General features: G+C 41.3%; 2 protein-coding genes across 3 annotated transcripts in view; both read left to right on the top strand.

The window, feature by feature from the left end:
* The first annotated feature begins 1,187 nt into the window (after window positions 1-1,187).
* si:rp71-17i16.5 (phosphatidylinositol 4,5-bisphosphate 3-kinase catalytic subunit gamma isoform) lies at window positions 1,188-12,111 on the top strand. The gene is made up of 13 exons (XM_067525981.1): window positions 1,188-1,294; window positions 1,401-1,643; window positions 2,104-3,251; window positions 3,558-4,212; window positions 4,699-4,764; window positions 5,542-5,767; window positions 6,161-6,255; window positions 6,771-6,914; window positions 7,030-7,120; window positions 8,159-8,289; window positions 8,630-8,741; window positions 8,910-9,067; window positions 9,875-12,111. Exons 2-13 carry the CDS (start codon window positions 1,407-1,409, stop codon window positions 10,130-10,132), a joined length of 3,321 nt encoding a protein of 1,106 aa, XP_067382082.1. The 5' UTR covers window positions 1,188-1,294; window positions 1,401-1,406; the 3' UTR covers window positions 10,133-12,111.
* Window positions 12,112-16,828: 4,717 nt separating this feature from the next.
* Window positions 16,829-27,342, top strand: part of lamb2l (laminin, beta 2-like) — a 42,078-nt gene continuing 31,564 nt past the window's right edge. The window contains exon 1 of one of the 2 annotated variants that reach the window (XM_067527608.1): window positions 16,829-17,023. The gene's annotated coding sequence lies outside the window, so the exon portion shown is untranslated. Of the gene's footprint in view, window positions 17,024-26,099; window positions 26,258-27,342 lie in introns of those variants that run through there. The other variant, XM_067527609.1, reaches the window with a different exon arrangement.

Below are 27,342 nucleotides of genomic sequence, written 5' to 3'. Positions count from 1 at the left end.
GCACAAATAGAATTCAGATAATCCTGCTGTCTTTTGATCTTTATTCTGCAGAAGTTTAAGAATTCCAAAGAGAGCTGTACTTCCTGTTCTTGATGACGCTCCACTGTGATACGATAGATTTCCCCTTCAATTCCACTTATGCAAAACAGGCAGAGCTCATTGTGATCAACTTCTGCAGAATTCTGAAAATATAGCTCGTGCCACTCAACGCTATTATAATTTACTCTGAAAGTACATGTGTTGGACTGGTCAAATTAGTCACAGGGGTCTACAACACATATAGAAACCCGCAATGTCTGCGAGGGGTTGGGTTTTACTCGCTGGGGACCCGTGGTTAGATCAGAGAAGAGAGAATGAAAGTGGTCCAAGCACAGATCCTTGTGTTACACCGTTAGCAACACTAAGCTGCTCTGAACTAAGATGGTTACATTTCACAGACTTAGGTAGGTAGAGCAGTTGTGGAGTTAGTGGTTTGATCCCTGGCTCCTCCTGTCCATATTGGGAAAAACTGAACATCAGAAATTAATTATCAAAGGAGATGCAAGCTTTTGCTCATATGTTTTGTTTTTACACTCCTTGACTATTTTGTGCATTGTTATTATATGAGGTTCATGGTTAAGTTTGCATCCTCCTACAGGCCATTTCAATTTAAGTGAATGCAAACTTACCTCTAAACAATGTAAATGTTTGAGCGTGAAAGTTGTTTTTATGCGACAAGACCTAATAACTCTGCCTAAGATAGGATGAATGTAAGGTGCTTCCACGTTCCATTCCACTTTGTCTTTGCATAATAGTAAGTCAAACAACCCAAACAGGTTTAGTGTATTCCTGTAAGCCAAGAGGTATAGTTCCCTTTTGACTCGATTATGACTTGCAATGCAGAAGTTTCTGTCATGTGGCGTTTGTGTTATCATTTTTGGCCTTATCACCATATTTTTAATGCATAACCAAAAAATGACAAGCCCACCAAAGACATTTAATTGGTATTATGTTTCTTGTAGACCAGTGTAAATTTACCATCTATCCAGGGCTATTGTGCATTATACCGTGATAAATGGCAAAAAAAACAAACAAAAGTGCAACAAAGTTGAACAAAGGGCATAGGGAAGTAAAACCCTATTACAATGTCAGTAAATGTTCTTTTTCTCTACATTTGTGTTTGAGAACTGTGGCATAAAAGAATGAGGAAGTCTCAGAGCAATCACAAAAAGCAACGCACAGTCTCTCACAGTCAAACAGGTGCAGACTCACCCTGACTGAACTTTGGGAACTTCAGGGAGCAGCAACAGACGTAGTAAGTCTGCTTATTTGTTTTTAGTTTTCCGTTATCACACCCAGTTTATTTTTATTGTAATGCCAGTTTATTAACCGACTAATTTCAATACTTTTTTTTTTTAAAGGCATCAATGGATCCTGCAGCCTCCCTAAACGAACCTGTCCAACCTCCAGATAACGCAGATGGCGTATCAGAGATGTTGCCTCAGTGTTGCTCTGAGAGCAACTTGAAGTTCATCTGTGAGTTGAAGCCTGGACAGGCGACGGGGGATGAGAATTTCAATGTCAATATGGATTTCAAAGTAGTGGCAGTCGTCCTGCCTGCACAGTGCAGCGTTTACCAGCTGCGGCTGCGTATCTGTATGCAGGTAGGTACGACTGCTATAAATATTTAGCTAAAATATTGACTACGAGGATGCAGTGGCTTCAGAAAGTGTTCAAATCACATTATCACATATTATTTAATTGGATAGAGTTTTTTGTTGTTTTGCATAGTTTTGAGGTTATTGAATATCTATTTTTACATGTTTTGTTTGGCTATTTTTTGGTGATTTTGTGTCGGTTTGTAGTGGATGTGGATGTGTTTTGTTTGTTTTTCGGTCACTTTTTGTCTGTGGGTCAATTTGTGGCTCTTTTGGACAGTTTGTGCAAGCTGTTTGCATTTTAAACCTCTTTATGATCACTTGTCTCTTTTAACTAAGCCTTTTCAAACCGAAAATCAGAGCATTAATGACAATTGCTCTGACCTGTGGCCCCCTGACCTTTCTGGTCCCTGGGTCTGTAACTGATAGGTCTGGAATTTTTCAATATTGTTTCTGGTTTCCTCAGGTTCAGGAACAAAACTGCCACCCAGACCCACTTTCACTTCTTGACCCCGATAAATATTCCCTGCTATATGCGAGGGGAAACGACTGGTATGAAGCCTACGATGACTGTCAGGTTATCAGGACTTTAGACATTCCATGGTCACGTGATGACACATGTCTATCTGCACACATAGTAGTAAAACCTGTGGAGGCAGTTGATTCAGAGGAGAAAAGGAAACAACAGCAGTGCTTAGCTTTCTTGATTGGCTATGACCTGGAGAAAGAAGCATCTGACAGACTTAGTGAGCTCACATTCACCCGAAGGAAACTGGCATCCCCAAGGAGACAGGTGCTACGGGATCGCGATGACAAGTTGTATGCCACAGAGCCTTGGATGACGTGCGCCCCTCTTCCCACGGACCTACAGGATTGGCTGAACAGAAAACTTCCTGTGACCCTCCATTACCAGAACAAGATCAGCTTTAGCATACAGGTTGATTTGAGTGCAACGGGCGATGTTCTACTTAAGGTTTTCGGATGGGTGATGACAGATCAAGGGGTTGATTATGACACTTCAGAGGATCTGGTGTTAAAAGTGACTGGGAGGGAGGAGTTTTTCTGTGGCGACAGCCCAATCAGTGGTTTCCTTTGGGTTCGACACTGCTTGAAAACTAATCAAGACCTCCACCTTTCTGTTGTCCCTGTGTCACAACTTAATAACGAGTCTGTCAAGTTTGTGGACTGGCCTCTCGTGGACAGTTTCAGTGGTCAGTTCAGCTCCCACGATGACCTTCGCCTCGAGGGGAAAGATTTGGATGATATCTTCATGATATCCTTGTGGGACTGCAACAGAAGACTTAGAGTCAAACTTCTTGGCTTTGACATTCCAAAACTGCCAAACAAGTGCCCTCAGTCTGTCTATGTTGAAGCTTCTATACTTTATGGTAACAAGGTCCTCTCTTCAGTTTCCTCCCTTCCCAAGGCCTTTGCGGAGGAAGTGCTATGGAATGATTGGTTGGACTTTGATGTTCTCCTCAGGGATCTGCCCCGCGGAGCCAAATTGGGTTTCACTATTAATGCCAGCAGTGGTGACTCCCCAGTAACACCAGATGTGCAGAAAGGGAAGGCAAAGGTGCTCTACTTTGTCAATCTTCTCCTCATAGATCACAGGTCAGTGATGAGAAGGAGTTCATATTTTATACTTTACGTTTCTGATAGATAAAAAGCTCAATCAAGTTGAAGAGACTTCCGAAATGTTTGCCTTTTAGTATGTATGTACTACAGATTATTGATGTGTCCCATTTCACCTCATTCTTTATTAAACGTGCTTAGTTTCACTTTATAGTTTATTTCTAGTTAATTCATTCACAACATAAAAGTTCTCTCCTACGATTATGGTTAGAATGACAGTAATAATAATCATCATCTCCATCATCAATTCAGAAATCATGAATTGTTATCATTCGATCCCTGCAGGTCTGTCCTTAGCCAGGGCCCCTGTACCCTCCACATGTGGTCCCACCTTGACCTGGAGGAAGAGGCCATGACCTACCAGGCGGACAAGCTTTCCACCGCAACGAACCCAGATGTAGCTGACTGTATGGCTATTAGCATTCTTCTAGATCGCTACAGCTTCCCTGTGGTTCTCCCAAATAGATTTAGCCTCTCTGATTTTCCCAGCAGTCCCGCCTCCACCCTCTCCAGATCTGAATCCAGTGCCTCCTCCAATGCATCCCCCTCTTCCTCCTTACCCTTTTCGCCCCCTTCCACCATATGTGGGACACAATCTTCATCTCCCCAGCCACCACTGGCTGATGCGTCAAGCGTCAGACCTCCATCTGCAGTCATCAACACCAAAAAGGGTTGCCTTAAAAGGTTCCGGCAGGAAAGCGTCCGCTACGCCTCAAATCTAGCCCAATACCTACGCAGTGTTGATTGGATGGACCGCAGAGGGGTTGAGGATGTACATTGGCTACTGGGAAACTGGGACCCTGGAGAACTTGACGTAGCAGTGGCCCTGGAGCTGTTAAGCATGGACTTTGCTGATGAGACTGTCAGGAGATTAGCAGTCCAGAGGTTGGAGAGCCTGTCCAATGATGATGTATTGAAGTATTTGCTGCAGCTGGTGCAGGTATGTAGCTCTCCACCAATAAACCGCAATGTGGTTCAAAGAAAATACACCCATTACCTCAGCACATTTGAAATAACAAGCTGTGATGTAATAATATTATAACTAATAATAACGTGGCTCAAATAAGTTTGTTTAAACCACAGATCTAATAATGGCTTTTGCATTATACTGTACTTTCTGTACATTTGAGTTCTTGCTGTATTTGAAAGTTATTGATTATTTAAAAAAAAAAACAAATCTGGTTTTAAATGAAAATACCTGGTTTTATATTATTATACACTGTGGACTGTTTCAGACTGTTTCATACAGTTTCACACAGTATAAATAGTATCTTTCTCTTTGTGGGTGTAAATTCCTTCAACACAGTGGGACTATGAAGAAAGTGCAGCACTTTATTCTTAATTGACCAAAGGCCTTAAACAATTATTCAGACTGTAGATTTTCGTTTTTATTTCTTTTTCTTTTTTTCTCTTTTCATTCTAACAGACCCTTAAAGTGGAGCCTTACCATGACAGTTACCTTGCTCAGTACCTCATCCAAAGAGCTCTGGGGGTAAGTCATGCAGTGTACATGTCACAGTCCATTAGGCTTAGTGTCATGATGACAGTGCGTCATTCTTCTGGCATCTGTTGCCACTTTCCCTCTTTTATGAAGAATATTTTTTTAAGTTTTATTTTTTCACAGCAGATCTCTTATTTTTAATGCACAACCTTTATTTAATACTGTAGAGCTTGAAATTGTAGGTGTACCAACACAAAATGGCTTTGAGCCTGAAAATTGTGGATAATAAAATTCTTGTATCCTCAAATAAAGATTTATAATTTTTATTTATTACCAATGGGCAAATATTTACTGTTACACACTAAAATACCTTGTGTGTGTCCTTGAGGCCAACACATATATTGATTATGTTTTTTGTCTGTTTACAGTGTTTACTTCCATTCTCTGCTTTTTCTGGTGCATTTTGTTGCCACTATCTATCATAATCTGCCACTCATAATATAAGCTGTAAGACAAGATGTATCTGGCTGGTGTTTTTGTATAACCTAATTTAATCAAGTCATAAAGACATTCATATTTTCTCTGAACAACTTATTTATAATATTCATTTGCTTGATTTAGGATTAATTTAAAAGCATTGTGACCGAAAGTGACCCAGTTTATCTGTTGAGTCTATTTCTTAAAAAATACACCACAGCCATGCTCACAATTGAACATAATCCCAGCAGAAACTAAAAACATATCATTGCCATAACATGTGGACTGGAACTGCATGTGTCTGTATCCTGCTTTCTGACAGCACAATCTGACCGTGACTGTCTCCTGCAGAGCAAGAGAATCGGCCACTTCTTCTTTTGGTATGTCCGTAGTGAGGTGGCAGGCTGTCCGTACTTCCGCCAGCGCATGGCTGTGATTCTGGAGGCCTACTTGCTGGGCTGTGGTCAGGCCATGCTTGACAGCTTCATTCAGCAAGTCCAGGCCGTGGAGGCGCTACAGGAAGTTGCTATAAAGATTAAGCAAATCTACCCGGACAAGACCGACCTCCCTCCAACAGGTGGCTGAATTTGACACAAATTGCAAAAGGACACATAAGGACTCAGATCAAAAACAAGATTTGGCAGATTCAATGTAGTAAAGATTTATTTTATATTTAATTTAGAGGGAGAAAAGATTGATGCAATAGTTACAAACTCAGCATCAAAATGTTTGGATTACTTCTACTACGAGAGGAACAAAAAGGCAGAAAATCTGGGACATGAGCTTTATTGAGCTCTGTGATTCTGACACAGACATTTATTTACTTAATTTATTGATTCATTTCAGTTTCAACCCAACCCACTCGGCATGAGTGACTTCACAATTTCCTCCCATTAAACAGCAGATCGTTGCAGTGAAGAAGCCGTTTAAACTAATTAAACTCAACTGTCTTTGTGTTTCGATGTCGCAGCTCCCCTCAAGCTTCAAGAGCTGCTTAGAACCTGTGATCTGCCAACTGAATTCCTGCTGCCGTTTGACCCCCGTATCAAAGTTGGGAGGATCCTGGTGAGCCATGCCAATGTACTGTTTGTCTATGTTTGCAAATTGTGAGCATGAGCAGGCCGTGCACAGTTTATAGAATTGATTACTTCATGCAACACAACAGTCACTCAAGCTTTTAGCAGTTAATTTCCAATATAGTCAGTCTTGCATACAGAAGGTCTTTCTTTCTTGGAAATCTAGGTTTTCCAGGAAGCAGAACTTGATTTGTAATCAAGCTGACAATGTTAATGATGAAAAACAGTACGTGGGCGAATAAATCATAAAAGGACAATAGCACAACACACGAGGCCTCACAGCCCTTCTCTGTAAGACAGCGATGAAAGTGGCTCAGTTTAAATGCCGCAGTTATATTTTTGTATTTTTAAAGTACAGTGTGAGCTCTCTGTCAGATATCCATGACAACATACAGTAGAAAATTTCACTGCTTCTTCATCCAGCTGTGAAATAACCCCAGCTGCTAAAACACCAGCACATGTTCTGAATAAAAAAAACGTTCTCTTTGTGTCCTTCTCCCCCAGCTTGACAAATGCAAAGTGATGGCCTCCAAGAAGAAGCCCCTGTGGCTGGAGTTCTGTCCCATGCCGTCACCCACCTCCACTACACCTGTTGGGATAATCTTCAAACAGGGGGACGACCTAAGACAGGACATGCTGGTCATTCAAGTCAGTCTTTTTCATTTATATTCGTCTTAACTATTTACGTCATTGGCACAAAAAGGTGTGTGTGTGTTTTATCTGTGGGAAAGCAGCACTTGATTTCGTTTGCCCTCGTGTTTAGACATTGGTGCTGATGGACTCTATCTGGCAGGAGAAATCTCTGGACCTTAACCTTGTTCCATATGGCTGCATATCCACTGGATACAACATAGGTATTTGCATTCACAGATGCCATTAATAACAACAAATTTTAATTTTCTATTTTATTTGTGCTGCACTGTTACAAATTTATTGCACAACTGTTTTTGTCCAAGCTTGGGACCAGTACCCTCGGCCCTTGGGGGGATGGACGGGGCCACACCTGGTGGGGTGGGATTCCAACCCGCAGCCTTCTGCATCCCAATCCAATGCTCTACCACTGAGCCACAATTCTCAAAAATTGTTATTATTAATACTGTATTTTTTTAAAAAAAATATAATTTTGATTTAATAGTGTAAAAGTCATAGAACACAATCATAAGGATATTTTTCACATTATTCTCCTTTTTTCTCATCCTAACTCATTACTGAGTGTAAAATTAATGTATTCTTTCAAACGTCAATATACTTAAATCATTTAATATTATGAATTATGACCCATTTTAGTAAATTAGGCAGTATCATCTACATTTTGACATATGCCACCAAACAGTAAAACTTATATTGCTCCTTAATGTCCCTGTAATGAAGAGAGAGAAAAAAAATGCACCAATTACCTTTAGGATTGGTTTTCTTTGCACATAATTTTCCACAAATTACATCCTTTGCCTCTGCTAAAAGCCCACATCTATCAAAGTCCTCACATCCACTTTGTAACACTGAGTAGATTTTAATTCTCAAGCTGAAACAGAGACACAATGGCAGCACCAAGGCTAAATGTTCAAACATAGAAACCTCCTCCAGTGCCAAAGAACAGTTTTGAAAGGCCGAGTAGTACTTCTCATAATGAAGAAATTACTTTAAAAGTGTAAAATTGCAGTTCCCGTTGAGTGTGTGTTACTTTGGAAGACAAAGGATAATGAAACGTAGCCCACTTATCTAAGTGGGGAGGTACAAATACTGAACATTGAAAAGACTTCATGAACAACCTGAAGACTCACATGAGTCCAACGATGAGTTCTTTTAATGTGAATCATCACATCATCACAAATAACCTTCCCGTGTAAAATGGCACGAAAAACCGCTCATTTAATCCAACCTCTTTTCAACAGGTATGATTGAGATTGTGAGGAACGCCGTGACCATTGCAGCGATCCAGAAGAGCGAGGGAGGAACAACTGGAGCCTTCAGAAACGATGCTCTGTTTGACTGGCTCAAGTCCAAATGTCCACTCCAGGAAATTGTAAGTGATATGAAACATAGAACACATAAAGAAAATGATTATGAATATTCCTTATTCCTCTGCAATTCGCAGAAAAATGCTGCTTTATTTATGTAACAGTTTCTTTTTCGATTAAGAGATTTATGGCACATCATAAATTTAAAAAGTACAGCCCATTGGTAAAGATCCAACAATCGTCGTGTTAGTATTTTTACTACATTAAAGAATCAGAATACTTCTTCCATCGTGACACTCACAGTGTAAAAGTTTAAACACACTGTACTGGCTGCATGAGGGCAGTTCTTTCATGCTGTTTCATACCCTAAATATAATATAATATAATTGTCTCATTTGATTACAGCACTACAGAACTGTGGAGAGGTTTGTGAAGTCCTGTGCTGGTTATTGCGTGGCCACCTACGTGCTGGGTATAGGAGATCGACACAATGACAACATCATGATCACAGACCAAGGTAAGAAGCTACAAATCCTGGTTCGCATCGCAAAGATGGATAATGTAACTTTGTCTTTCCATCATTTATTTAGTAATGTGACAGATTACGTTACTTTCCCGAAAGAACGATGGAAAGTGATTTATTTAAACTTCACAAAGCTTATATTGTGTTTCCTGGGCCTTTCAGGAAACTTGTTTCACATTGACTTTGGTCACATCCTGGGTAACAGGAAGCACTTTCTTGGCGTGAGCAGGGAGCGTGTACCGTTCGTCCTCACACCGGACTTTCTTTATGTGATGGGCAGGGTCAAAGGGGGCAACAGCCTTTGCTTTCAACGCTTCCGGGTAAGAAGATCTCCTTGAGCCATTTCCTGTTTGTGTGTAACTATTACTTTTTGTAAGACTGCCCTCTCTTAAGAAAAAGGCAAGCAGCTTATTAGGACCCACAGTTATGTTTTATCGTTGAGTCACACATTACAGGGGTAAAGCAGAAAGTCAGGGGACATTTTAAGTATATTTAACAAGAAACAACTCACAGTGGGAGATGAAATGAAATGATTGGCATTCAGCAAGAATCGCTGGCACCAGCTGTATGCGTGATACTGAAAAGAAATTAGTTTTTGACACAGTGACTTTAGCACTGACTCATTGGGCTGAATGGTGTGATTGTTGTGAAGACATCTTGCATTGCTACTGAGGTACCTACAGTATGTGGAGGGAACCTACAGAATTATACTGTAGCACAACAGGAAAATAAATCAAAGTGTAATCGGCAGCATCTGGACAATGACATTTCAGATCAGCCATAAGTTCAGCAGGATCTGCTAGACTGTCATCAGAATAGATCAGAACAGCGCGTGGGCAGGACAGAGATCATTGGATAACGAGAAGCCCTGCATGTATGTGCTCAATGACAAGGAAAGTTGTTGTTGTTCTTCTTCTAGAGCACAGTTTGCTGGTGTCTTCTTACTTAAACTTTAGCTAAAAGTTTAAAGTGTTAGTAGCATCACATCTTAGTCTAATTCTGTCACTATTCTGAAAAAACAAATTACAAAATACGTGCTGTTTTGGATTATCACTAAATGCAGAAATGCTTAAAAATAAAGACTTGGAAAGATATTAATTTTTCTTTCCCGCCGTCTCTTGCTCCAGGACACTTGCACCCAAGCCTACCTCTCCCTGCGCTCCCACTCTCGCCTGCTCATCACCCTTTTCTCGCTCATGCTGCTGACGGGCATCCCGGAGCTGAGTGCGGCGGAGGACATGCGCTACTTGCGGGAGGCGCTCCAGGAGGAACAAGGTGAAGCAGAGGCCAAGGAGCATTTCCTCCAGCAAATCTCTGTGTGCGAGCAGCTGGGCTGGACTGTACAGGCCAACTGGTGGATCCACATGGTGGCAGGCATCAAGTAAACCGTTGTAAGTGCTTTCACATACGCTGATGTGCACACAAGAAGGAGAATAGAGGAGGCATCGGGACTTTCAGAGTGATGAGCAACAAAAAGTGAATGCAGGTTAATCTGTCATCGTGTTTAACTTTGTCAGTTTAGCTGATCGATCTTTCGCTGTCATTAGCTCCCAGAGTGATGTTAAGTAATAAAAGAATCTTAAAAATGGCCGCTACAGTAGTTTAGTGATTCAGTGTTAATTTTAGCACCTGTTTTTTTTTTCATTTAGTTTTAGTTGTGCTAAAAATCTGAAGTCGTTTTCTGGTAAATTGTATTCAGTTGATTTTGGTCAATTAAATGTTTTGCTAGCTTTGAACATTTTACTTTACCTCTTTCCATCATTACTGTATGTTTATTTTTATGCCATAATTGCCATAATCAATACTTTTACTTACATACTTTTAATACTTTTAATTACATGACTATAGGACCAGGGTTAATGTTATGGCTGACTGGTGTGTATATATATTATTTTGAAAAGTAAATTCATATGTATGGCTTGGATTAGTGATTCAGAAGCTAATTCACTACTAGGAGCTAAAAGTCAAGATATTGTCAGGTACAGTTTCGTGCACTGAGTCTGAGACTGTCAGAAAGACCACACGGCTCATGATTGAAGGACTGCTTTGCTTAGACTATTTATCTGTATCTTTGTGTCTATTTTCCTCATCTGTCTGTGCCCACCATGCTTAATTTTGCCCACTCATTTAAGAAACCATCCATTTTGTTTTGCCATCATTTTAGGTTAGCCTTTAATTAGTTGGTTGATTTGCATTCATTAGCCAATAAAACTCGTAAGATTAGTTAGAGTGATCGACCCTTTTCATTGCCTTGATTCACCACAGCTTGCCGCAAATGGTCCATGCTTTCACGTGTAATCCATTAGACCGTCATTGCTTATTCACCAGTTCAAAAGCAGGTCTGACCATTTTCAACATTATTTCAAGAACAACTGCCAAAACAAGATGAAAAGGTTGATTTAGTTGTGCACATTAGCATTGAACATTTTCATCCCTGCCACAGCCACTTGTAATTATGCAGCAGGCAACTCATGCATCCATCCATTCTCTTATCCCAGCTGTCCTTGGCCGAGAGGCAGAGTCAACCCTGGACAGCTCTCCAGTCTATCTTGGGGCCAACAGTGAGAGACCAGAGTACCCATATACTAAATATACATAACATATTTGAAAACATTTTTTCAGTCACCTGGCTAAGACAAACAGATGGTACAAGGTCATCCTGGAGACACTAGGGAGACACTAGGGAGATAGCTTCCTTTGTCTTCTTTGGAGAAGAAAATCAGAAATACAAGAGCTATGGGTCAATATACTCACAATATTACTTCCTCATTAATAAACTACTACAATATAATACAACAGCTCTGCAATAAGGCATTCCATTATTGAGAGGCAAAAGGCTCATTAGTGGGCATGAAAAAGTACAGCATGGTAAGCAGACCTCCAAGACAAACACACAGACTGGACTGATAATACATAAAATATGAAGGCCAGAAGTCGACAGCAAACAAAGCGGAGAATATGGGCACAAAAGCATAAACTCACATTAAGAATAAGAAGTCAGCCGTGGAAGAAGAAATGCAAAGATCATAGGCCAAGTGACATGGTCGGAAACTAATCTGCATGTTTGGATTACCCGAGCACCCACAGACAACTTTTTACAGACTCAGATCCAGGTGCTACACCCACATTGATTTTATTCTTGAGATAAAGACAAGGCTGCGGATGAGTTGAGTGGAACAAGTGAAAAGAGGAGAACAGAACAGGAATACGGAACAACCAACAAAGGGCATCTTACTGCTAAACAATTTAAATAAGAGAATGAGCTAAATGTGAATGGAATAGCATCTGATATAATATTATTACACTCACGAAGGTCTTATAAAGGCCAACTATTATCCATCATTGGGGGTCCCTTGGTTCATTATTTTTCTAATCAGATTTATTTGATGGTGGTTGAGGATTTCTTTCTTTCCAGAACATAAGAGATTAAAGAGAAAGATGAGTCCGTATGCAATAACTCTAATATACATTAAAGAAAAAGCAGATGTGCTTAAACAAATCATATAAAGTTTTATTTATAATCACAAATCACACATTTGCCAGAAGGAGCTATACACTCTGGACAGTTTACAACACCCTGTATCCTAAGATCCTGAACTTAGGAAAAAGGATTTCTTTCTCATCATCAGTCAGAGGCCAAATATTTAAATTTGAAGTAACATATGTATTAGTTTGTAGTTTGGTAGCCACTGTGCTGGCGAGCCTTACTTGGGATGCTTTGCTGTGTGGTGTATGAAGCACTCTGTGGGCGACTGTCAGAGCTTTAAACCTGCAGCAGGAAGCCTGAAAGTAAGTCCAGGGATCTGAACAGTGATGCAGCGTGATGTGCTGCTGCGTTTCAGATCATCTGGAGGGGTTTGATTGTTCATGTCACGAGTGTGTGTGCGCATTGCAGAGGACATGTTCTCTCGTACTAAAGCCCATGTCAGTGGCAACGATTAGGCAAAAGTCTAAAGAATAATAAGTAGATTCCTTGTTTTGCAACTTGGAAACTGGAAGCTGAGAACAATCAAACTCCCCAGTGGGTGGAAATGTTCACTTTTTTTCACAGCGACCAAGGTAAACATTGAAGATAGTACCATTGTAGCCTCCAAACTGCCTCCTTCACCCACGTGAACCGTTACTGCACAACCAGAAGCTCCTCTCACTCCCAGATTGTTGTAAACATCACTCCCTCACACACTGATTTTCATTCCCAGCACCTTAAAGTCATGTCAGCTACACTTCATGATTTCTCAAAGGCCTATGGTTTTCTTGTGGCATATACAAGACACCATCACTCTATGTTGAACTTCATTGGGTTTCCATTGGCTCATTTGGAACTCACAATCCTCCTGGTCACAGGTCAAAGTGTCCCACCTTTATTTCCCTAACTCTTCTTGATCTTTTGTCTAGTTAAAAAGGTCCTCAATGCCCAGTGGCAGACCCATAAAGCTGTTTGCATGTTTAAAACGTGCTTACCCCTTTTTAAAGATATGATTGACATCCCTCTGAGAGGCTCTGCACGCCCACATGTTGTCAGTTCTTTTGATCAGTGCGGTGGAAAGCTGGGTGGAGATGTGCTAAGATCAAGTGAATTTAATCTTTTAAACTTTACTCATTTTAAACTTTAGACTTTATTGTGTAAAACCAATGTTGCCCTTTAATGTCTGCCCACGTACCCCTTAATTATTTTTACTAGTATGTCTAGGTGGAAATTAATGACACCTTGCACTGTATTTCCTAACATAAACACATAGTTGTCCCTAGAAGAAGGTTTGAGCCTCAGTTTGTGAGCGGGACTTTTCTGTCATTAAAATGGATTTCGGTAAAAGTTGGAGATTAAAACTCAGCTTTGCTGGAGATTAATGTAGGTCCTAAACGCTCCACTGTCACACTTGTGCACTTTCTACACATCAGATTGTGATGTTTAGCTGTAGCCCTGACAAAAAGGCATCTGAGGATAGATTTGTTGTTCCACTAGGGGGCAGACCTTGATCACTATGTGCAAATACAAGCAAATATTTGTGCCCAGTGATGAAAAGGTTGGTGTAGCACTGTGGTAGATGTTCAGTTTTACCTACAGACCATAATGTGAGTGCTGGTTTCAAACTTCAAATTAACCTGAACTAAGCTTTACCCCTTGAAGCAAACACTGAATGATATTTTTGTGCTGCTGCATGTGCACATTGACAGTCCTAAGCTGAAATGACAGACAAACCCACAATGGGTCACTTTTAATAAACCTCTTCTCCAGATGTTTTCTACTATTCAGAATATAGATCTGAACAAATTAGTCTTACCTTTTCTTTCCTTTACTGAATCCCCGCTAATCTTTTTGTTGGTCACAGTCCTTGGCGCTTGCATTTACAGTGCTGCACTGAATAACAGGCGTATTTTCAACTGAGCCTCGTACCACCTTTCCCACTTGCTGTTTACTCACACGACACTATCGCTGCACGGAATAGTTGATAATTATGGATTCCATCCATTCCTGAGCTTTATCTTGCACAACCTGCACTGTCTCCTGATAGTGTGCTTCACAGCTACGCCTCTGGCTGCTGGCTGACATTTTCTCCTTCACATGCTGTCTCACCACGGCTCAGTTCACCCCTAGTCTCTGTTTAAACACTTTAAAATTACCATTGTCCCTCTTTCATTAGCAGCTTACGTTATTGATCGCTTCAGACGTTAACACATCAACCCTTTCCATGGAGACTGTCTTTGTATTGCGCTGGGTGGCGACATGTGATATGTATCAGTGGATGTGGCTGGCACCACAAAATGAGCTTGGTGATGGAGATTGTCATCATCTCTTGATAATTCCCATGGTACAGTCCTGTCAGTGGTGAGTATTCAGTTATCTTCTCTTATCTTCTGTCCATGAAGAAAGGCAGGACCTCATGCTTTAAGACGGACGTTTTTCCTTTTTTTTTGTCATATTATTCTCCACCTTCAGAGCTATGCCTGATGTCTATATTACAGAAAGTCCCAGAGCCACAGAAAACATTGGTCCAAAAAGAATTTAATTTTTCACATACAATACAGGCATAATTGTAGGTAAAGTTAAACACTAAAGTCAAACCTCAGGTCATAAAACAAACATGGGCTCCCATTATAAAGAGTACAGCATTTTTATATAGTCCCCTACCCCCTAAAACAAAATGTTGATACAATAGCAATAGGGTCATTTTTCTGTGCCATAACTAACTTAGGTCTATGGAAATTTAGGTCCAATTTTGCTTTGGAAACTAACTTGTATTTCGAAAGAAAAGACAAGTGATCAGTGCTGAATGGTGTCGTGTCATGATAGAGGACTTTAATACACTGGGTTATACAAACCTGGGCAGGCAAGTGCATATACGTCTTGCAGTTGAACGAAAGCCCTGCACAGCATGTGTAAGCGACAAATTACAAGAGGTGCTTTTCACAAGGAGACATTATGACAAATCACTGCAGGAAAGCCTAATGAAGGAGAGAATGAATAATAGAACTCCACAGTCAGCTCACTTTCAGGCTCCCGGCATTGTGCATAGTTCAAATGTATATGTTCAAACCAATATATCAGGTCTGTTCGTGCAACTTTCCTTTTAAAGATTTAAACTTTTAAAAAGTACTCTGGCTGTGTGTTGGCGACTAGTGAGGAAATATACAGGTTCTATAGGTTTCAGTAGAAATGGCAGCGATAAAGGAACATGACATTCAACCAAAGTAAAGAAAAAAGGTCCAGCCTGCATTCAACCATAAGCAAATACAAACATGTGTGTGTAAGTTGAATGTGTTATTTTTTTTAAACATACAGCTAATGAGTAGAGTCTGAATGTCTGAGTACTCAGAATACTAAGTGTCTGAATTGGTCACTGTGGGTCTCGCATGTCTAAGACAGACAGGTGTGGAAATACCTGCACACAGGAATGAATCCAGCCGACTTTCTTGGGAAGTCTCTCTTTTTTTACAGTATTTCAACAGGCCGTCTACAAAGGTGCAGAAAGCAGCAGGGTTTGTTTTCTCTAGTAAAATCACCACGGATATTGGAATGGTGATATATTGTTTTGTATTTTGTTGTTTTCTGCGTATTAACTGTGGAAAATGTGACCTTAGATTGGCAAATGAGGAAAACTATAAAGTGAAAAATAAGAAGAAACTAAATGAAACATATGGGTGGAAATATCTAAAAGTCAAAATGAAGACTTGAATTTTGCTTTTAGCCCACTTGCTCCTGCACTTTAGGCCACAGGTTTTCACCAGCATCACACTGACTGTTTTCCCTCATCTTTGTTTCAGACTTTTCAGCATCTTCTATTCTGATGGATAAGGAACGATTGCTGATTGAAACATTTTGTGGAGGGGGTTGCACTCATATACATTCGAGATTCATAATTTTGCAGATAATTTAAATTTTTGGAACACTGAGACATCCATGTTAACGGTTCTGAAAAAGGGGCTAAAATCTGGATGGAACCAATGGAAATGTGTTAAAGCATTTGCAAGAGAAGAACTGTGCTACGCTAAGAAGCGGATGATGAAGGTCAAGTGGATCCCAGTATTAAAGGACGTCTTCACTGATATCAAACTTGCATCTTTTTGTTCTAATTTGAGTAGTATATGTAAATAAATATGTATAAACAAATATGTTTCCTCCTGACTTCCCTAAATTAAGATATCTCTCTACTTCTAGTGGATAGATGCCTCCAGATGACATCACTTGGAGGGAAACGTTAGTGCATATTATGTCATCTTGTTGCTCACACTATGGAGTTTGTTATTATGGTCAACCTGCTTTTCCTGAGCTCCCCCAGATGACGTCATCTGAACTCCTAATGATGAAAAACTCCTACGGGTGATGTCATCTGGAGGTGTTTTTCTGTAAACTCGAAGCAAAAAGTCGGTTCACTAATGCTGAGATGAGTTCTGAGTGTTGTTAAAAGCAGATGCAACAAACTCGGAAACTCATCCCAACTTTTTAAAGAAGTGTGCCAGGCATCAAATGTATTTCCTCCTAAAACTGTGTCAGGTTCAGGCTCAAAGCAACACTCTTCAGTGGGCTGATGGGATGGGTGGGGTCGAACTACCTGTTCTTATTCCACGGCTGCACGGTGTTGGTGGTGTGTCACCTCCATCTGCTCAGAAGACACGAGTCCGAGCTCCAACGGGCGTGTGTCTCTGTGTGTGTGTGTGTGTGTGTGTGTGTGTGTGTGATAGAGAGAGAGGGAGAGTGCAGAAACAGAGAGAGAGAGAGAAGGTCTGTGTGTGCGTCAGAAGGAGAGAGAGTGTCCGCGGAAACTACTACCGAGCAGGTGAGTGCTCCATCTTTTCTTCCGTCTTTTTGAACTTTTCTCCCACGATCTCAGCTCCGTGAAATCCAGTGAAACGCTGCGGACTAGCAGCGGCACCAGCAGTCGGCTGCTTTCCGCGCCGAAGAGCCGTTTGGCAGCCCGGTGACTCCCGTAGCCGCAGCGGGACTTTGTCGCACTTTGTGCCGCTGCGAAGCTTCGGTAGTTTGCCGGCGTCAACGCCACCGTTTTCAGCGGTGATGAGGAAGGTTTGCCCTTTGCAGCAACGTTGCCAAAGTGTTTACAGACGCAAACTTATTTTTTATTTTTTTACCACGTGGGTGCTGCTGTTATTCAGAAAGTTCTGTAATAACTCAGACTGCGAGCTCGATTCGGCCTCTACAAAGTACAAGTGCGTATTGTTAGAAAGCTTTATCGTGAATGCACGGATGCATTAGTGCGTCTTAAATAATATATTATAACATATTTTTTTATTTGGCCAGTAACTTTGAACATGCACTGCGCGGACTCTATGAGCTGCCGTATACTCATCAGTGCTTATGATAAATCAGAGTTTAAGATGTGTTGGAGGTCAGTGGTCACTCAGTGTGCAGCTTCCACACGTACACTGAGAATATTTGAATATTTATAGAAACTGGATTTTACAATGAGGGAGAGGGAAGAGAACCACCTGTGACGTTTAGTAAAAAAAAAAAAAAAAGGAAATTAAAGACTCTAAAAGGAAGTAGAAATGGGGCTGAGAATCTGACCCTCATCACACCAGAAACGACAATAAAGGAATAGAAAAATTGGTTCCTTTTGGATTTTGTATCAAATGATACCCAACCCTTGACTTATCAGCCCATACGTGTGGCTCAGGAGGTCGATTTCCAGCCGGGGAAACGAGAGGCGACACTGAGCAGCTGCAGTAGGCGGTGGTGACTGTGGTGGATGGAGTTTAAAGAGTGTGTTGGGTTGGAAGTGTGGCTGTCAAAGCAGAGGACTCTCAAGTTTGTATTTCCTGTTTTCCCTAAACCTCTTCCTGATCATTGTCGCTCAGCGTAGCACGTGGTGAGAACATACTGAAAGAAGGTCACCCACTGAACCATGATTATGGATTGATAAGAGCGGCAACGGCACAGTATGTTCCTGATACATGTGCACGCCTATCAGTGTGTGTGTGTGTGTGTGTGTGTGTGTGTGTATACACGCCTTCCTTTATGTAGTTGTGTTCAAACTTCAAAGGGTTATAAAATATATCTATATCAATACATTTGATTTGATTTCATAGAGTAAATGTTAACTAAACTGTTAACTAAATTGTCCATTTAGTTGAGATGCTTAAGGTTACTGCACGGGGAAAGGTGTTGCATGTCAGTGAGTTTCTTCACTATAGAAAGACAGTGATGTGTGTGTGCGTGTGTACCTACTCTGTTACTGACACCATTGGGTCACTAATGGCTGCAAGGCAGATTTCTGACACTGTGGCACACATACCAGGCAGATTAACCTGCAGAGCTCAGATTCACCATCTCCAATTAAATGAATGATTTTCAGATTTTAGCTGCAGGTGAGTTCTTACCCTGAGCGCCTAACTTGAAACCATTTAAAAATCTCAGTGTGAACTTGAAAAGCATTGCCTCCTAAGTGCTTTATTACGTATCTTTATGAGTTCAGTGAGGTGAACAGATTAATATATTTTCAGCAAATCATTCTTCGTATTCTCCCTTCACATGAAGGATGGCTAATTGCTATTTATTTCTTTTCACCAGCTAGTCGGGGTATTTAGTTGTGGGTGTTCCTTGGTGGGTTCCCATGGCCCTTGTTGACTTAGTCTTGCTTTAATCAGCTCAAGGACCTGGCTCCTCGCCCTACCACTGAGATCAACTCTAACCTGAAGGGTTAAGAGGATCCACGAGGTCCTGAGAGCCCAAAGACGTGGGAGTAAGGGACACTGGCAGGCGGCTGCTTTGCCTCTCTGCTGTTTGAGTGGTGACAGGACGGAGGTTTTCCTGTCTTTGTATGTGATAGCAGCTCTAAGACTTGTATGTAGTGATCTACTTTGATTCCCACTGGTCGTTTGCGCCGAATAGGCGGACGAAGACATCTGTCAGGTTGGAGTGTGTGAGTGAAGGGGTTGGGTTTGCGTCCAGTGTCCGATATGTAGAACTACAGATCTCTGCCACGGGCCACCGTGCGCTCTGTCATTGTGTCTTTGATATCTGAGCCTCCGTCTGGGCCTCTGCAGGCTGAGATTCTCATAATCACGTCCCCTGATATCAATCAGGCCCTTGTTTGCAGCGCACTGACAAGTGGGGCAGATTTCTGCTCTTTTGCTCCTTTTTATTGAAGCAGATTTTAGTCACACTAATGGTGCCTGAAACTCGTTATATTTACATCTAATTCATAGATTTGTATCTTGTCTCCTGTAACTTCCTCACGCGGGAGAACGTCTATGTAAGACTGTACATAAGATTATAAAAGACATGGTTTGAGGAGTTTGCCGTGGAAGAACTCGACTTGCCCGCACGGAGTGCTGACCTCAACCCCATCGAGCGTCTTTGGGACGAACTGGAACGGAGATTGCGAGCCAGGCCTTCTTGTCCAACATCGGTGCCTGACCTCATGAATAGGAACAATTTAGCACAGAAACACCCCAAAATCTTGTGGACACCCCTTCAAGAAGAGTGAAAGACGTTAGGGCCTTAAAAGAGGGACCAACTCCTTACCGAAGCAATATGTATTTGAATACCACGTCATTCCAGTCCCTGTTGGCATAAGAATTTGATTTTTCTTCTCACAATGGGGTATTTTTTCATGTCAGTCAGCCATTGTGATGAGCTGCAATCAGTTCCAATTACCTTCCAGGATGTAAAAATCTCCTCCTCGGTAATGCCCTTGTCTTTTTTCTTTCTTTTTCTGCAGCGCTCACAGGGGAAATTTACATGGGAGAATAAATGCTTGCATGCAAATAACATCACCGATTGTCCCACCAGGAAATACCGTTTCCTTACATGTGCCATGTGCTTATCTTTAATAATAGGAAGGAAACTTCTCCAAGCACTGATTACCCCCTTTGCTCTTTAGATTTCTGAAGGACATTTCATTTTGAGTAGTTTCAATCCTGTGCACACTGCAGAGAGCACAAGGTCTTGGTTTCAGTCACAAATCGATCAAAGTGGGCAACATGGCTTCAATTTAGCTAATTCAACAAGGATGTGCTTCCATATTCATACTATATTCACTGAAAGGCAGTATAATACAGTTCAATTAAATGAATAAATATACACGAATGGGGTAAAGGAAACTGACCTAAAACGCTTTTTTATGTTCGAAAATGTTGTTGATTTAAATTCTCAACAAGGTGTCAAGAGAAAATCGTAGCATACAGTGTAGATTAATGAGCGTTCGCTGAAAATATAGAGAGAGGAGTTTGTTGTGATATTTACATGCACTTGGGGGACAAAGAAGCCACTTGGAGCTTATTAGGACACCATCAGTAGGAATTATGTTTCTGCTCGTAACTGCACCAAAAGCAAATTGTTTAGTCTACCAAAAAGGAAACCATGTTTTAATCAAATAGCGATATGCTCCAAAAAGTTGCTGCAGATGTTTTTTGTTTTTTTGGGTGGGTGGGGGGGGGGTGGAAGATGGATAAAGATATTGAAGCAGGTTAGACCCCCTTTTGTCTTCTGAAATGCCTTAATTCATCATGACATGGATTCAACAAGGTGCTGGAAACCTCCCTTAGACATTTTGTTACAATTTGGTTGCTGCAGATTTGTTGGGTGCACTTCCATGATGTGAATCTGAAAATTCCACCACAGCCTAAATTTGCTCTATTAGTGAGTGTCGAGGCCATTTGAGCAAAGGGCACTTACTGTCATGCTTATGAAAACAGTTTGAGGGGAAGTGGCCATCAGAAGGTGGGTACACTGCGATCATAAAGGGACGGACATGGTCAGGAACAGAGGCCCAAAGTGTTTCAACAAAATGACCCCAAAACCATAACCCCACCACCATGAGGCTGAACTGTTGCTTTTTATGTTGTTTACACCGAATTCTAAACCTTCCGTCTGAACGTCAAGACTTGAAATCGAGACTCGTCAGACCCGGCGACATTTTATCGAATCTGGCGAGACCACGAGAGTTGTAGCCACAGTTTCCTGTTCTTAGCTGACAGGAGCGGCACCCAGAGGGGTTTTCTGGCGGTCAACTTGTTCACGGGCTCAACATGTTGTGCTCTTCCGCATACCTATGTTGTTTTGAGTGGTCATTTGACTTAGTGCAGCTTTTGTATCAGCTTGAACGAGTGTGGCTATTCTCCCCTGACTTCTGGCTTCAACAAGACATTTTTGCCCAGGTAAAACTTGTGTTAATGGGTAGTTGAAAAGGTGTTCCTGATAAAGTGGCTGGTGAGTAATCAATATACTTCTATAAAGGTGGGCTCCTGTCTAATCTGAATATTTACTGACCTCTCATGCTAAGACAAACTCCCAGCTGACCTGTTCACCTTTGCCTCTCAACCTACGGATTCTCTGGCTTAGTCCATACATGTATGTGGTGAAGATAATAACCCTAGAGGCTGCTCACTTGCTACTGTCTGCTCATGCCCTTGCATGAGCCTTTTTGTTGGTCCAGGGTGTTTCCCTCTGAGGCTGGTTAAAGATTTTCTTTTTTATGATACATGACTTAAGGCTGTAAAGGCTGTGCCTGATTTCAGAGCTGACTAAACAGCACTGGTTGTGCAGAGGCAGAAATGCACATGCACACTCTCCGTTGTGTGTGTGTGTGTGTGTGTGCATAGGTGGTGGTGGTGGTGGTGAACAAAGCAAAAGTAAGTCTTGCAGCAGATGGTATTGGATGGGCTATATTTGAGGTCTGGAGGAATCAGTGAAAACCCGCGGTGCATCTCACACTGGGAGATTTACCTGCATTCTGCAGTCCTGAAGTAGAGAATTACCTTTGATGATAATCTTTCTTTTACTGTAGGATGTCAGCTCAAATGAAGCATGTATCCAGACAGCATTAGGAGATTTCCTTTGGCTCCACAGGCAATGATCTGATGTTTTATGGAGTGGATTAGGAAGTGGTTTCCTTGTTTGACACTATGGTTAAACTGAATCCCTTTAGTTTAGAATGTTGTGTTTGGGTGGTCCGTGTCAGTGGCTTACTTTGGATCAACAGGGGGACTCAATTTAATATAGACCATGCACATTGCTTTAATGCTATCGTAGTTAACCAAATTCAAGTTCTTTAATATAGAATGGTCTAGTTTAAATTTCATATTTTATTGTTCCTTACAGTTTTCTAATTCATATATTAATACAGCACTTAACTTTTTGCCCAAACTTTCAATCGTGAATACCTCCACTAATTCAAAGAAAAGAGTGTACAGTGTCAACGTTAGTATAAAAAACCTGATTGGATTTTTTGATGATGTTTTCCAGAAACGTCCTGTCTTTGACATTTCTGGAAACCATTGTGTCGGCTGTACCGACATTTTGCTGTAATTACTCTCTCCACCCACTTGCTGGATGCCAGAAGATCTCATCCAGTCTGTTCGTGTTGCCCAAAGCCTTTTTCAACAGTATAGTAAATAATTGACTGAATTAGAGTAAAGGTAGATGCAGTGGAATATTCATACCGAGGTACCTGACAAGTGGGGAAGCAGTAAAACAAGAAAGTCACTCTGGGGAAGTAGCATTGATTTATGTCATGTCTATCGAAACACAACATTCAGATATGTCAAATCTTTGTTTTGTGTAGGCACTGAAATATATTTAATATCTTTGATTCTCCTGTACAACTTCCTTTAGATTCATTTTGCTGTAGATAGGGCCACAGTGTTCCTGCACGAGGTTGTTTTGTCGTTTGGATCAAAGTTTAGTTTCAGCCGCTTGAGTGCACCTCGCCTGCTCTTTGCAGCCAAACTGCAGGTATGTTCCGGAGCTACTAACTCCCGTACTGAGTGCTACTTGGAACAAGTGAGACTTGTGCTTGCTAGAGGTGAACAGAGTTGCTGTGTTGTTGTATTTTGTATCTTTTCTGTTTTCTTATTGGCTGTGTAATGGCTCTGCATTCGGACTTAAAGGGGAACACCGGGGGATGGAATCAAAAGGTTGCAGCAGCTTTGAACAGCGAGTCACCTGTCTGTAAAAAAGGAATGCAGACTTCCTACATGAGCTCATCTGACTGATAACGTGCCATTTCTAGCCCAGCCTTCTTTTACAGTACTTCAGCGGCAGCATCTCGAGCTGCAGTGTGTTGGCAGTGTGTTCACTATCTTAGCCTAAAGCCCTTCATTTGATGTGTACACAAACCCAGGCACGCACACTCTCTCTCTCTCACACACACACACACACACACACACACATACAGGCTTATCATGTTTTTATGTTCAAGGATATGGGAGCCTGAGATTGTTTGGACTAGTGTCTCCAGATTTCTTGGCTTTGTCTAACTGCTATACAGAGGTTATAGTGGCGGCACTGAACCTTCTGCAGGCTTCCTCATAACTTTGTTGTAGTGATTGTGTGTCTCTGTGCTCAAGGTCTGAGCTGAGCAGGTACCAGAGGGGAAGACGGATGAAATCTGGTCTGACTTTTCGCTTGTGGCTGTATTTACCTGGGAAAGTGTGTGAATGTATGTGGAAGTTCCAACCGAGGGAACTTTGATCGGTTGCAATCAGTTCTTTTAAATTGTAGCCATTTGATTTGTTGTTTGTCCGGCAACATTGCAGTCATCCATCTCTGACGTAAATGGCTTATTTAGGCCGTAAAAGCAGCCCTGGGTGTGTCAGGATGTCTAAAATTAGTTCTTTTCTTCATTTACGCTGAGTCTGCTCTTCCTTTAGGCATTTTTATTTGTCAAGGTCCCATGTGTGTGACATGGAGACTGTCTTTCTGTCCTTGTGTGTTTTTCACAGTGCTTCCACATAGTTTTAATTGAAAGTAATTTTACCAGCTAAACCCATGAGGATTATTTTATGCATTTACTAGAAACTAGCAATACTTTTCAAATGTATATGAATATATAGTCTGTGAAAGGCTTTCAAATATATTTTTTAAAATTGACTCTACTGCAGTAGCTCTGTGAGCCTCAGTCAACCTGTCCAGCGTCCTCTGTAGCAGAGGTCAAAGTTCATATCACCAGAGCGCTGCTTTGTTCACTCCTGCGTGTGTGTTACGCCTGGATTACACACGTGCGGCTATTTCACACGCACAGGCACGAACATGCACCTTTCCACTCCTTTCCCTTGTCTAATCTATTCATAGCACCAGAGTTGCCTCAACCTTTTGAACGGAGGTGACCTCAGGGCCTTAGTCTAAAGCTTAATTTACATTAGACTTTAAAAGTGAAATCCCACCGGATTGCAGCAGGTCATTCTTTAGTATTCTGTTTCTGTTGTCTCTCAGTGCAGCAGTGTAGATGTGTTACATCTAACGAAACACTGCGCACAGTAGAAAGTTTTTTTCTTATTACCTTACTAGCAGAGAGTTACATAAAAATATCCCTGGTAAATATGAAGTTAAAGCTCGCACTTAGTTATCCTACCTCACCATCATGACTGGAAGAAGGGGGAATCATTCGGTCTTCTTTGTGCAACAGTAACACAATCATAGCCTATAACATTTGGTTAATTCATACCAAAATAAAAGTTTACAGCTGACACTGTTTTACAGGGGTCAGGTAGGACCACTTGTGTAGGAGTCACTACTAGTTACCTGGACACTACTGCCTTTGCAAATATAAATGGGAAGTAAAAAAAAAAGTTAAAATGAAGTCAAATTGTAGATAATTTGCCCATAATTAGGAACTTATTGTTGTGCAGCTGCTGCCATCACATCAATATGGATCTAACTCTACTCCTAATATTACATTATTCCTAACAGCCTCTATACCGTCATTGAATTGTCATTTGACCACTTGTATGTCATGGAATGAAAGGTAAAGGACATTGTGGTCACCCAAAGTAGAAAGCAAAGGAGAAAAATGGGGGTTGGGATACTCTTGACCAGTCCTTGGTGTTTGAAGAGCGAAAGGGTCTCAGTCATGAATCTGTAGATGGAAGAAGGCCTTTCTGAAACATTTGTGCAAATGCAAGAATTGCCTCTGTGGGTTTGGGTGTGCAAACTTATAAACAAATAAAATGTCAAAGACTTCTGAGAGACCCTTAACCAGTGTCTGTGGTGATCTTGTGTTTAGCACGACTACAGTAACGACCCCCCCCCCCCCAAAAAAAAACAAAAAACAAAATTCTGGGACCTAGGACTCATTCCTATGACACTCAGTTTGTATCTGTTATAAAATGACTGCCTGTAGTTAATAGCTGCAATCACTTTTCTTTCCAGCAAAAGCAGCATTTTTCAAACTGCAGAACTATAAATTAAAGCCTTTTCATTGCATCTCTGTACAACAAGTAGCAATGAAAAAATTCCGCACAGGACTTGACCTGAATATTTGGGATTTTTGCTGCAGTGTGTAAAATGAATTCTCCTATCGGCTCTTTGCAGTTTCATCTTTGATCGCTAAGAGCAAACTCGGGCTTTGTTTGAGTGGCAGTAAAGCTTTCATCTATGTGTCGGCCTGTGCCACGAAAGTGGTGTAATGTGGTGGAAGGGACTGTGATGGCGCTGCCCGAGTGAAGCCAAAATACCTTTCAATTACTGTCAGTGTCACTCTTCTTTCCTTTCTTTTTTAAAAATACATTTTCTACACTCCGTTCCGACATCACTCTTTCTCTCTTTAACTTTCTCTACATTTCTCGCCCTCCACTTTCCCTCATGTGTCCAGAAGAAAGCGTTGGTGCATTCCAAAAGCCTGGAGACCAGTCCCCTCTTTCAGCCAGTGGCCCACAGAGTGACAGAAGAATTAGAATGAGAATAGCTGTCCATTCACCCCGCTGCCCCAGTGATGAGCGAGGGAGAGTAAAAGAGAGGGAGCAACAGGGTGGAGAGGAATGAAGGGGGGGGTCCCCGCACTCTCCCTGGCTTCCCATTGGTGTTCCCTCTGTTTTTCTACCCCTGCCATCAGTTGTGCTTTCAAGTTTGTTTTACACATTCTGGTGCACATACACGCCACACATGTGCATGCACGCGTAAAAATACGCATTTGGGGGAACGGGGTCCCGTACATGTGCACGCTAGGATACGGGAGTCTGCACACACACATACGCAGTGACAAACAACACTGGCCTACAGGGACACAGAGTGAGCCTTTCTGACCACGCTTTGCAGAGGAGGGGGAGGTGGTTGTGTGAGTATGAAGACAATTATTTTATAATTCTGTGTTGATAATGACACATTACGCAGATATTGCAGTGTTGTAAATGCAGTATTTTAGTGCTGAAACCTTTTCTGTAATCCTGTGTTTTTGGAGGATTGTGCTGAAGATTAGAGTGTGACCTTGTGCTGTCACCAACTCTGTGGCTCAAGTGTAAACTCTGTAGCTGCTTCGTTAGTATAACAGTGCAGGTTGTTTCTTATTACTTGCTAACTGTAGCCAATGATAATGAAATTTTCCCACCTTTATATCTTGGGGGGCTTTTGCTTTAAATAAACTCTCTTTGTCTCTTTTTTTCCCCCCTCCACACTTGTGTGCTCTCTAGAAATATAAGACGCTACATTTCCTTTTGCAAAGTGTAGAGGTTATAGGTGAGCAGCTTAAAATGAGTTTGGGGAGATACACAAGCAGATAAAGTACATTTTTGTGAAGATTTTATAATAAATATAGTGGGTGCCAGTGAACAGAACCTTTAGAATTTAACATTCAGTCTTACTTGAAACTACATAATATTAAACTACACTAATATCAAAGAAACAATAAAAAGCTAAAAAAAATAGATCAATAATAAACCATATTTTCTTTTCTGGAAAACATTAACAAAGGAAATGTTTGATAACATGTTAAACTAATTTCGCTTGCAATGAAGTGAAGCTGTTTTATATGGGCAGCAGTTTGTCCAGGCTGTTATTGTATATTTCAAGAAAACAAATACCATATTGTTATAAATGCAGTCACCAGCTTAATACACGTGTAAACCTATTGAACTGAGTGTCAAGGTCCTGCCTCCTGCTTCTGCCTTCAAGAGTGTGTGTGTGTGTGTGTGTGTGTGTGTGTGTGTGTGTGTGGGTGGGGGCACGTGGAGCCCATATTGCTAAGCTGAGTGTGAACAATGCTTCCCAACAGAGAAAAGCTTCAGATCACTAACCTGGATTAGTGAGTTAAGGTTAAGCTATTTGACAAATTCTTCAAATTAAAGACATTTCTGTTGCCATTCGTCCGGCAACAAAGCACTTATCTATCTCTGATGTAAATGGCTTCTTATAGGCTGTGAAAAG

Source organism: Channa argus, chromosome 13, assembly GCF_033026475.1.
Source record: "Channa argus isolate prfri chromosome 13, Channa argus male v1.0, whole genome shotgun sequence".
Classification (NCBI taxonomy): Eukaryota; Metazoa; Chordata; class Actinopteri; order Anabantiformes; family Channidae; genus Channa; species Channa argus.
Note: the sequence above shows the minus strand (reverse complement) of the source record. Positions and strands in the feature narration are given on the sequence as shown.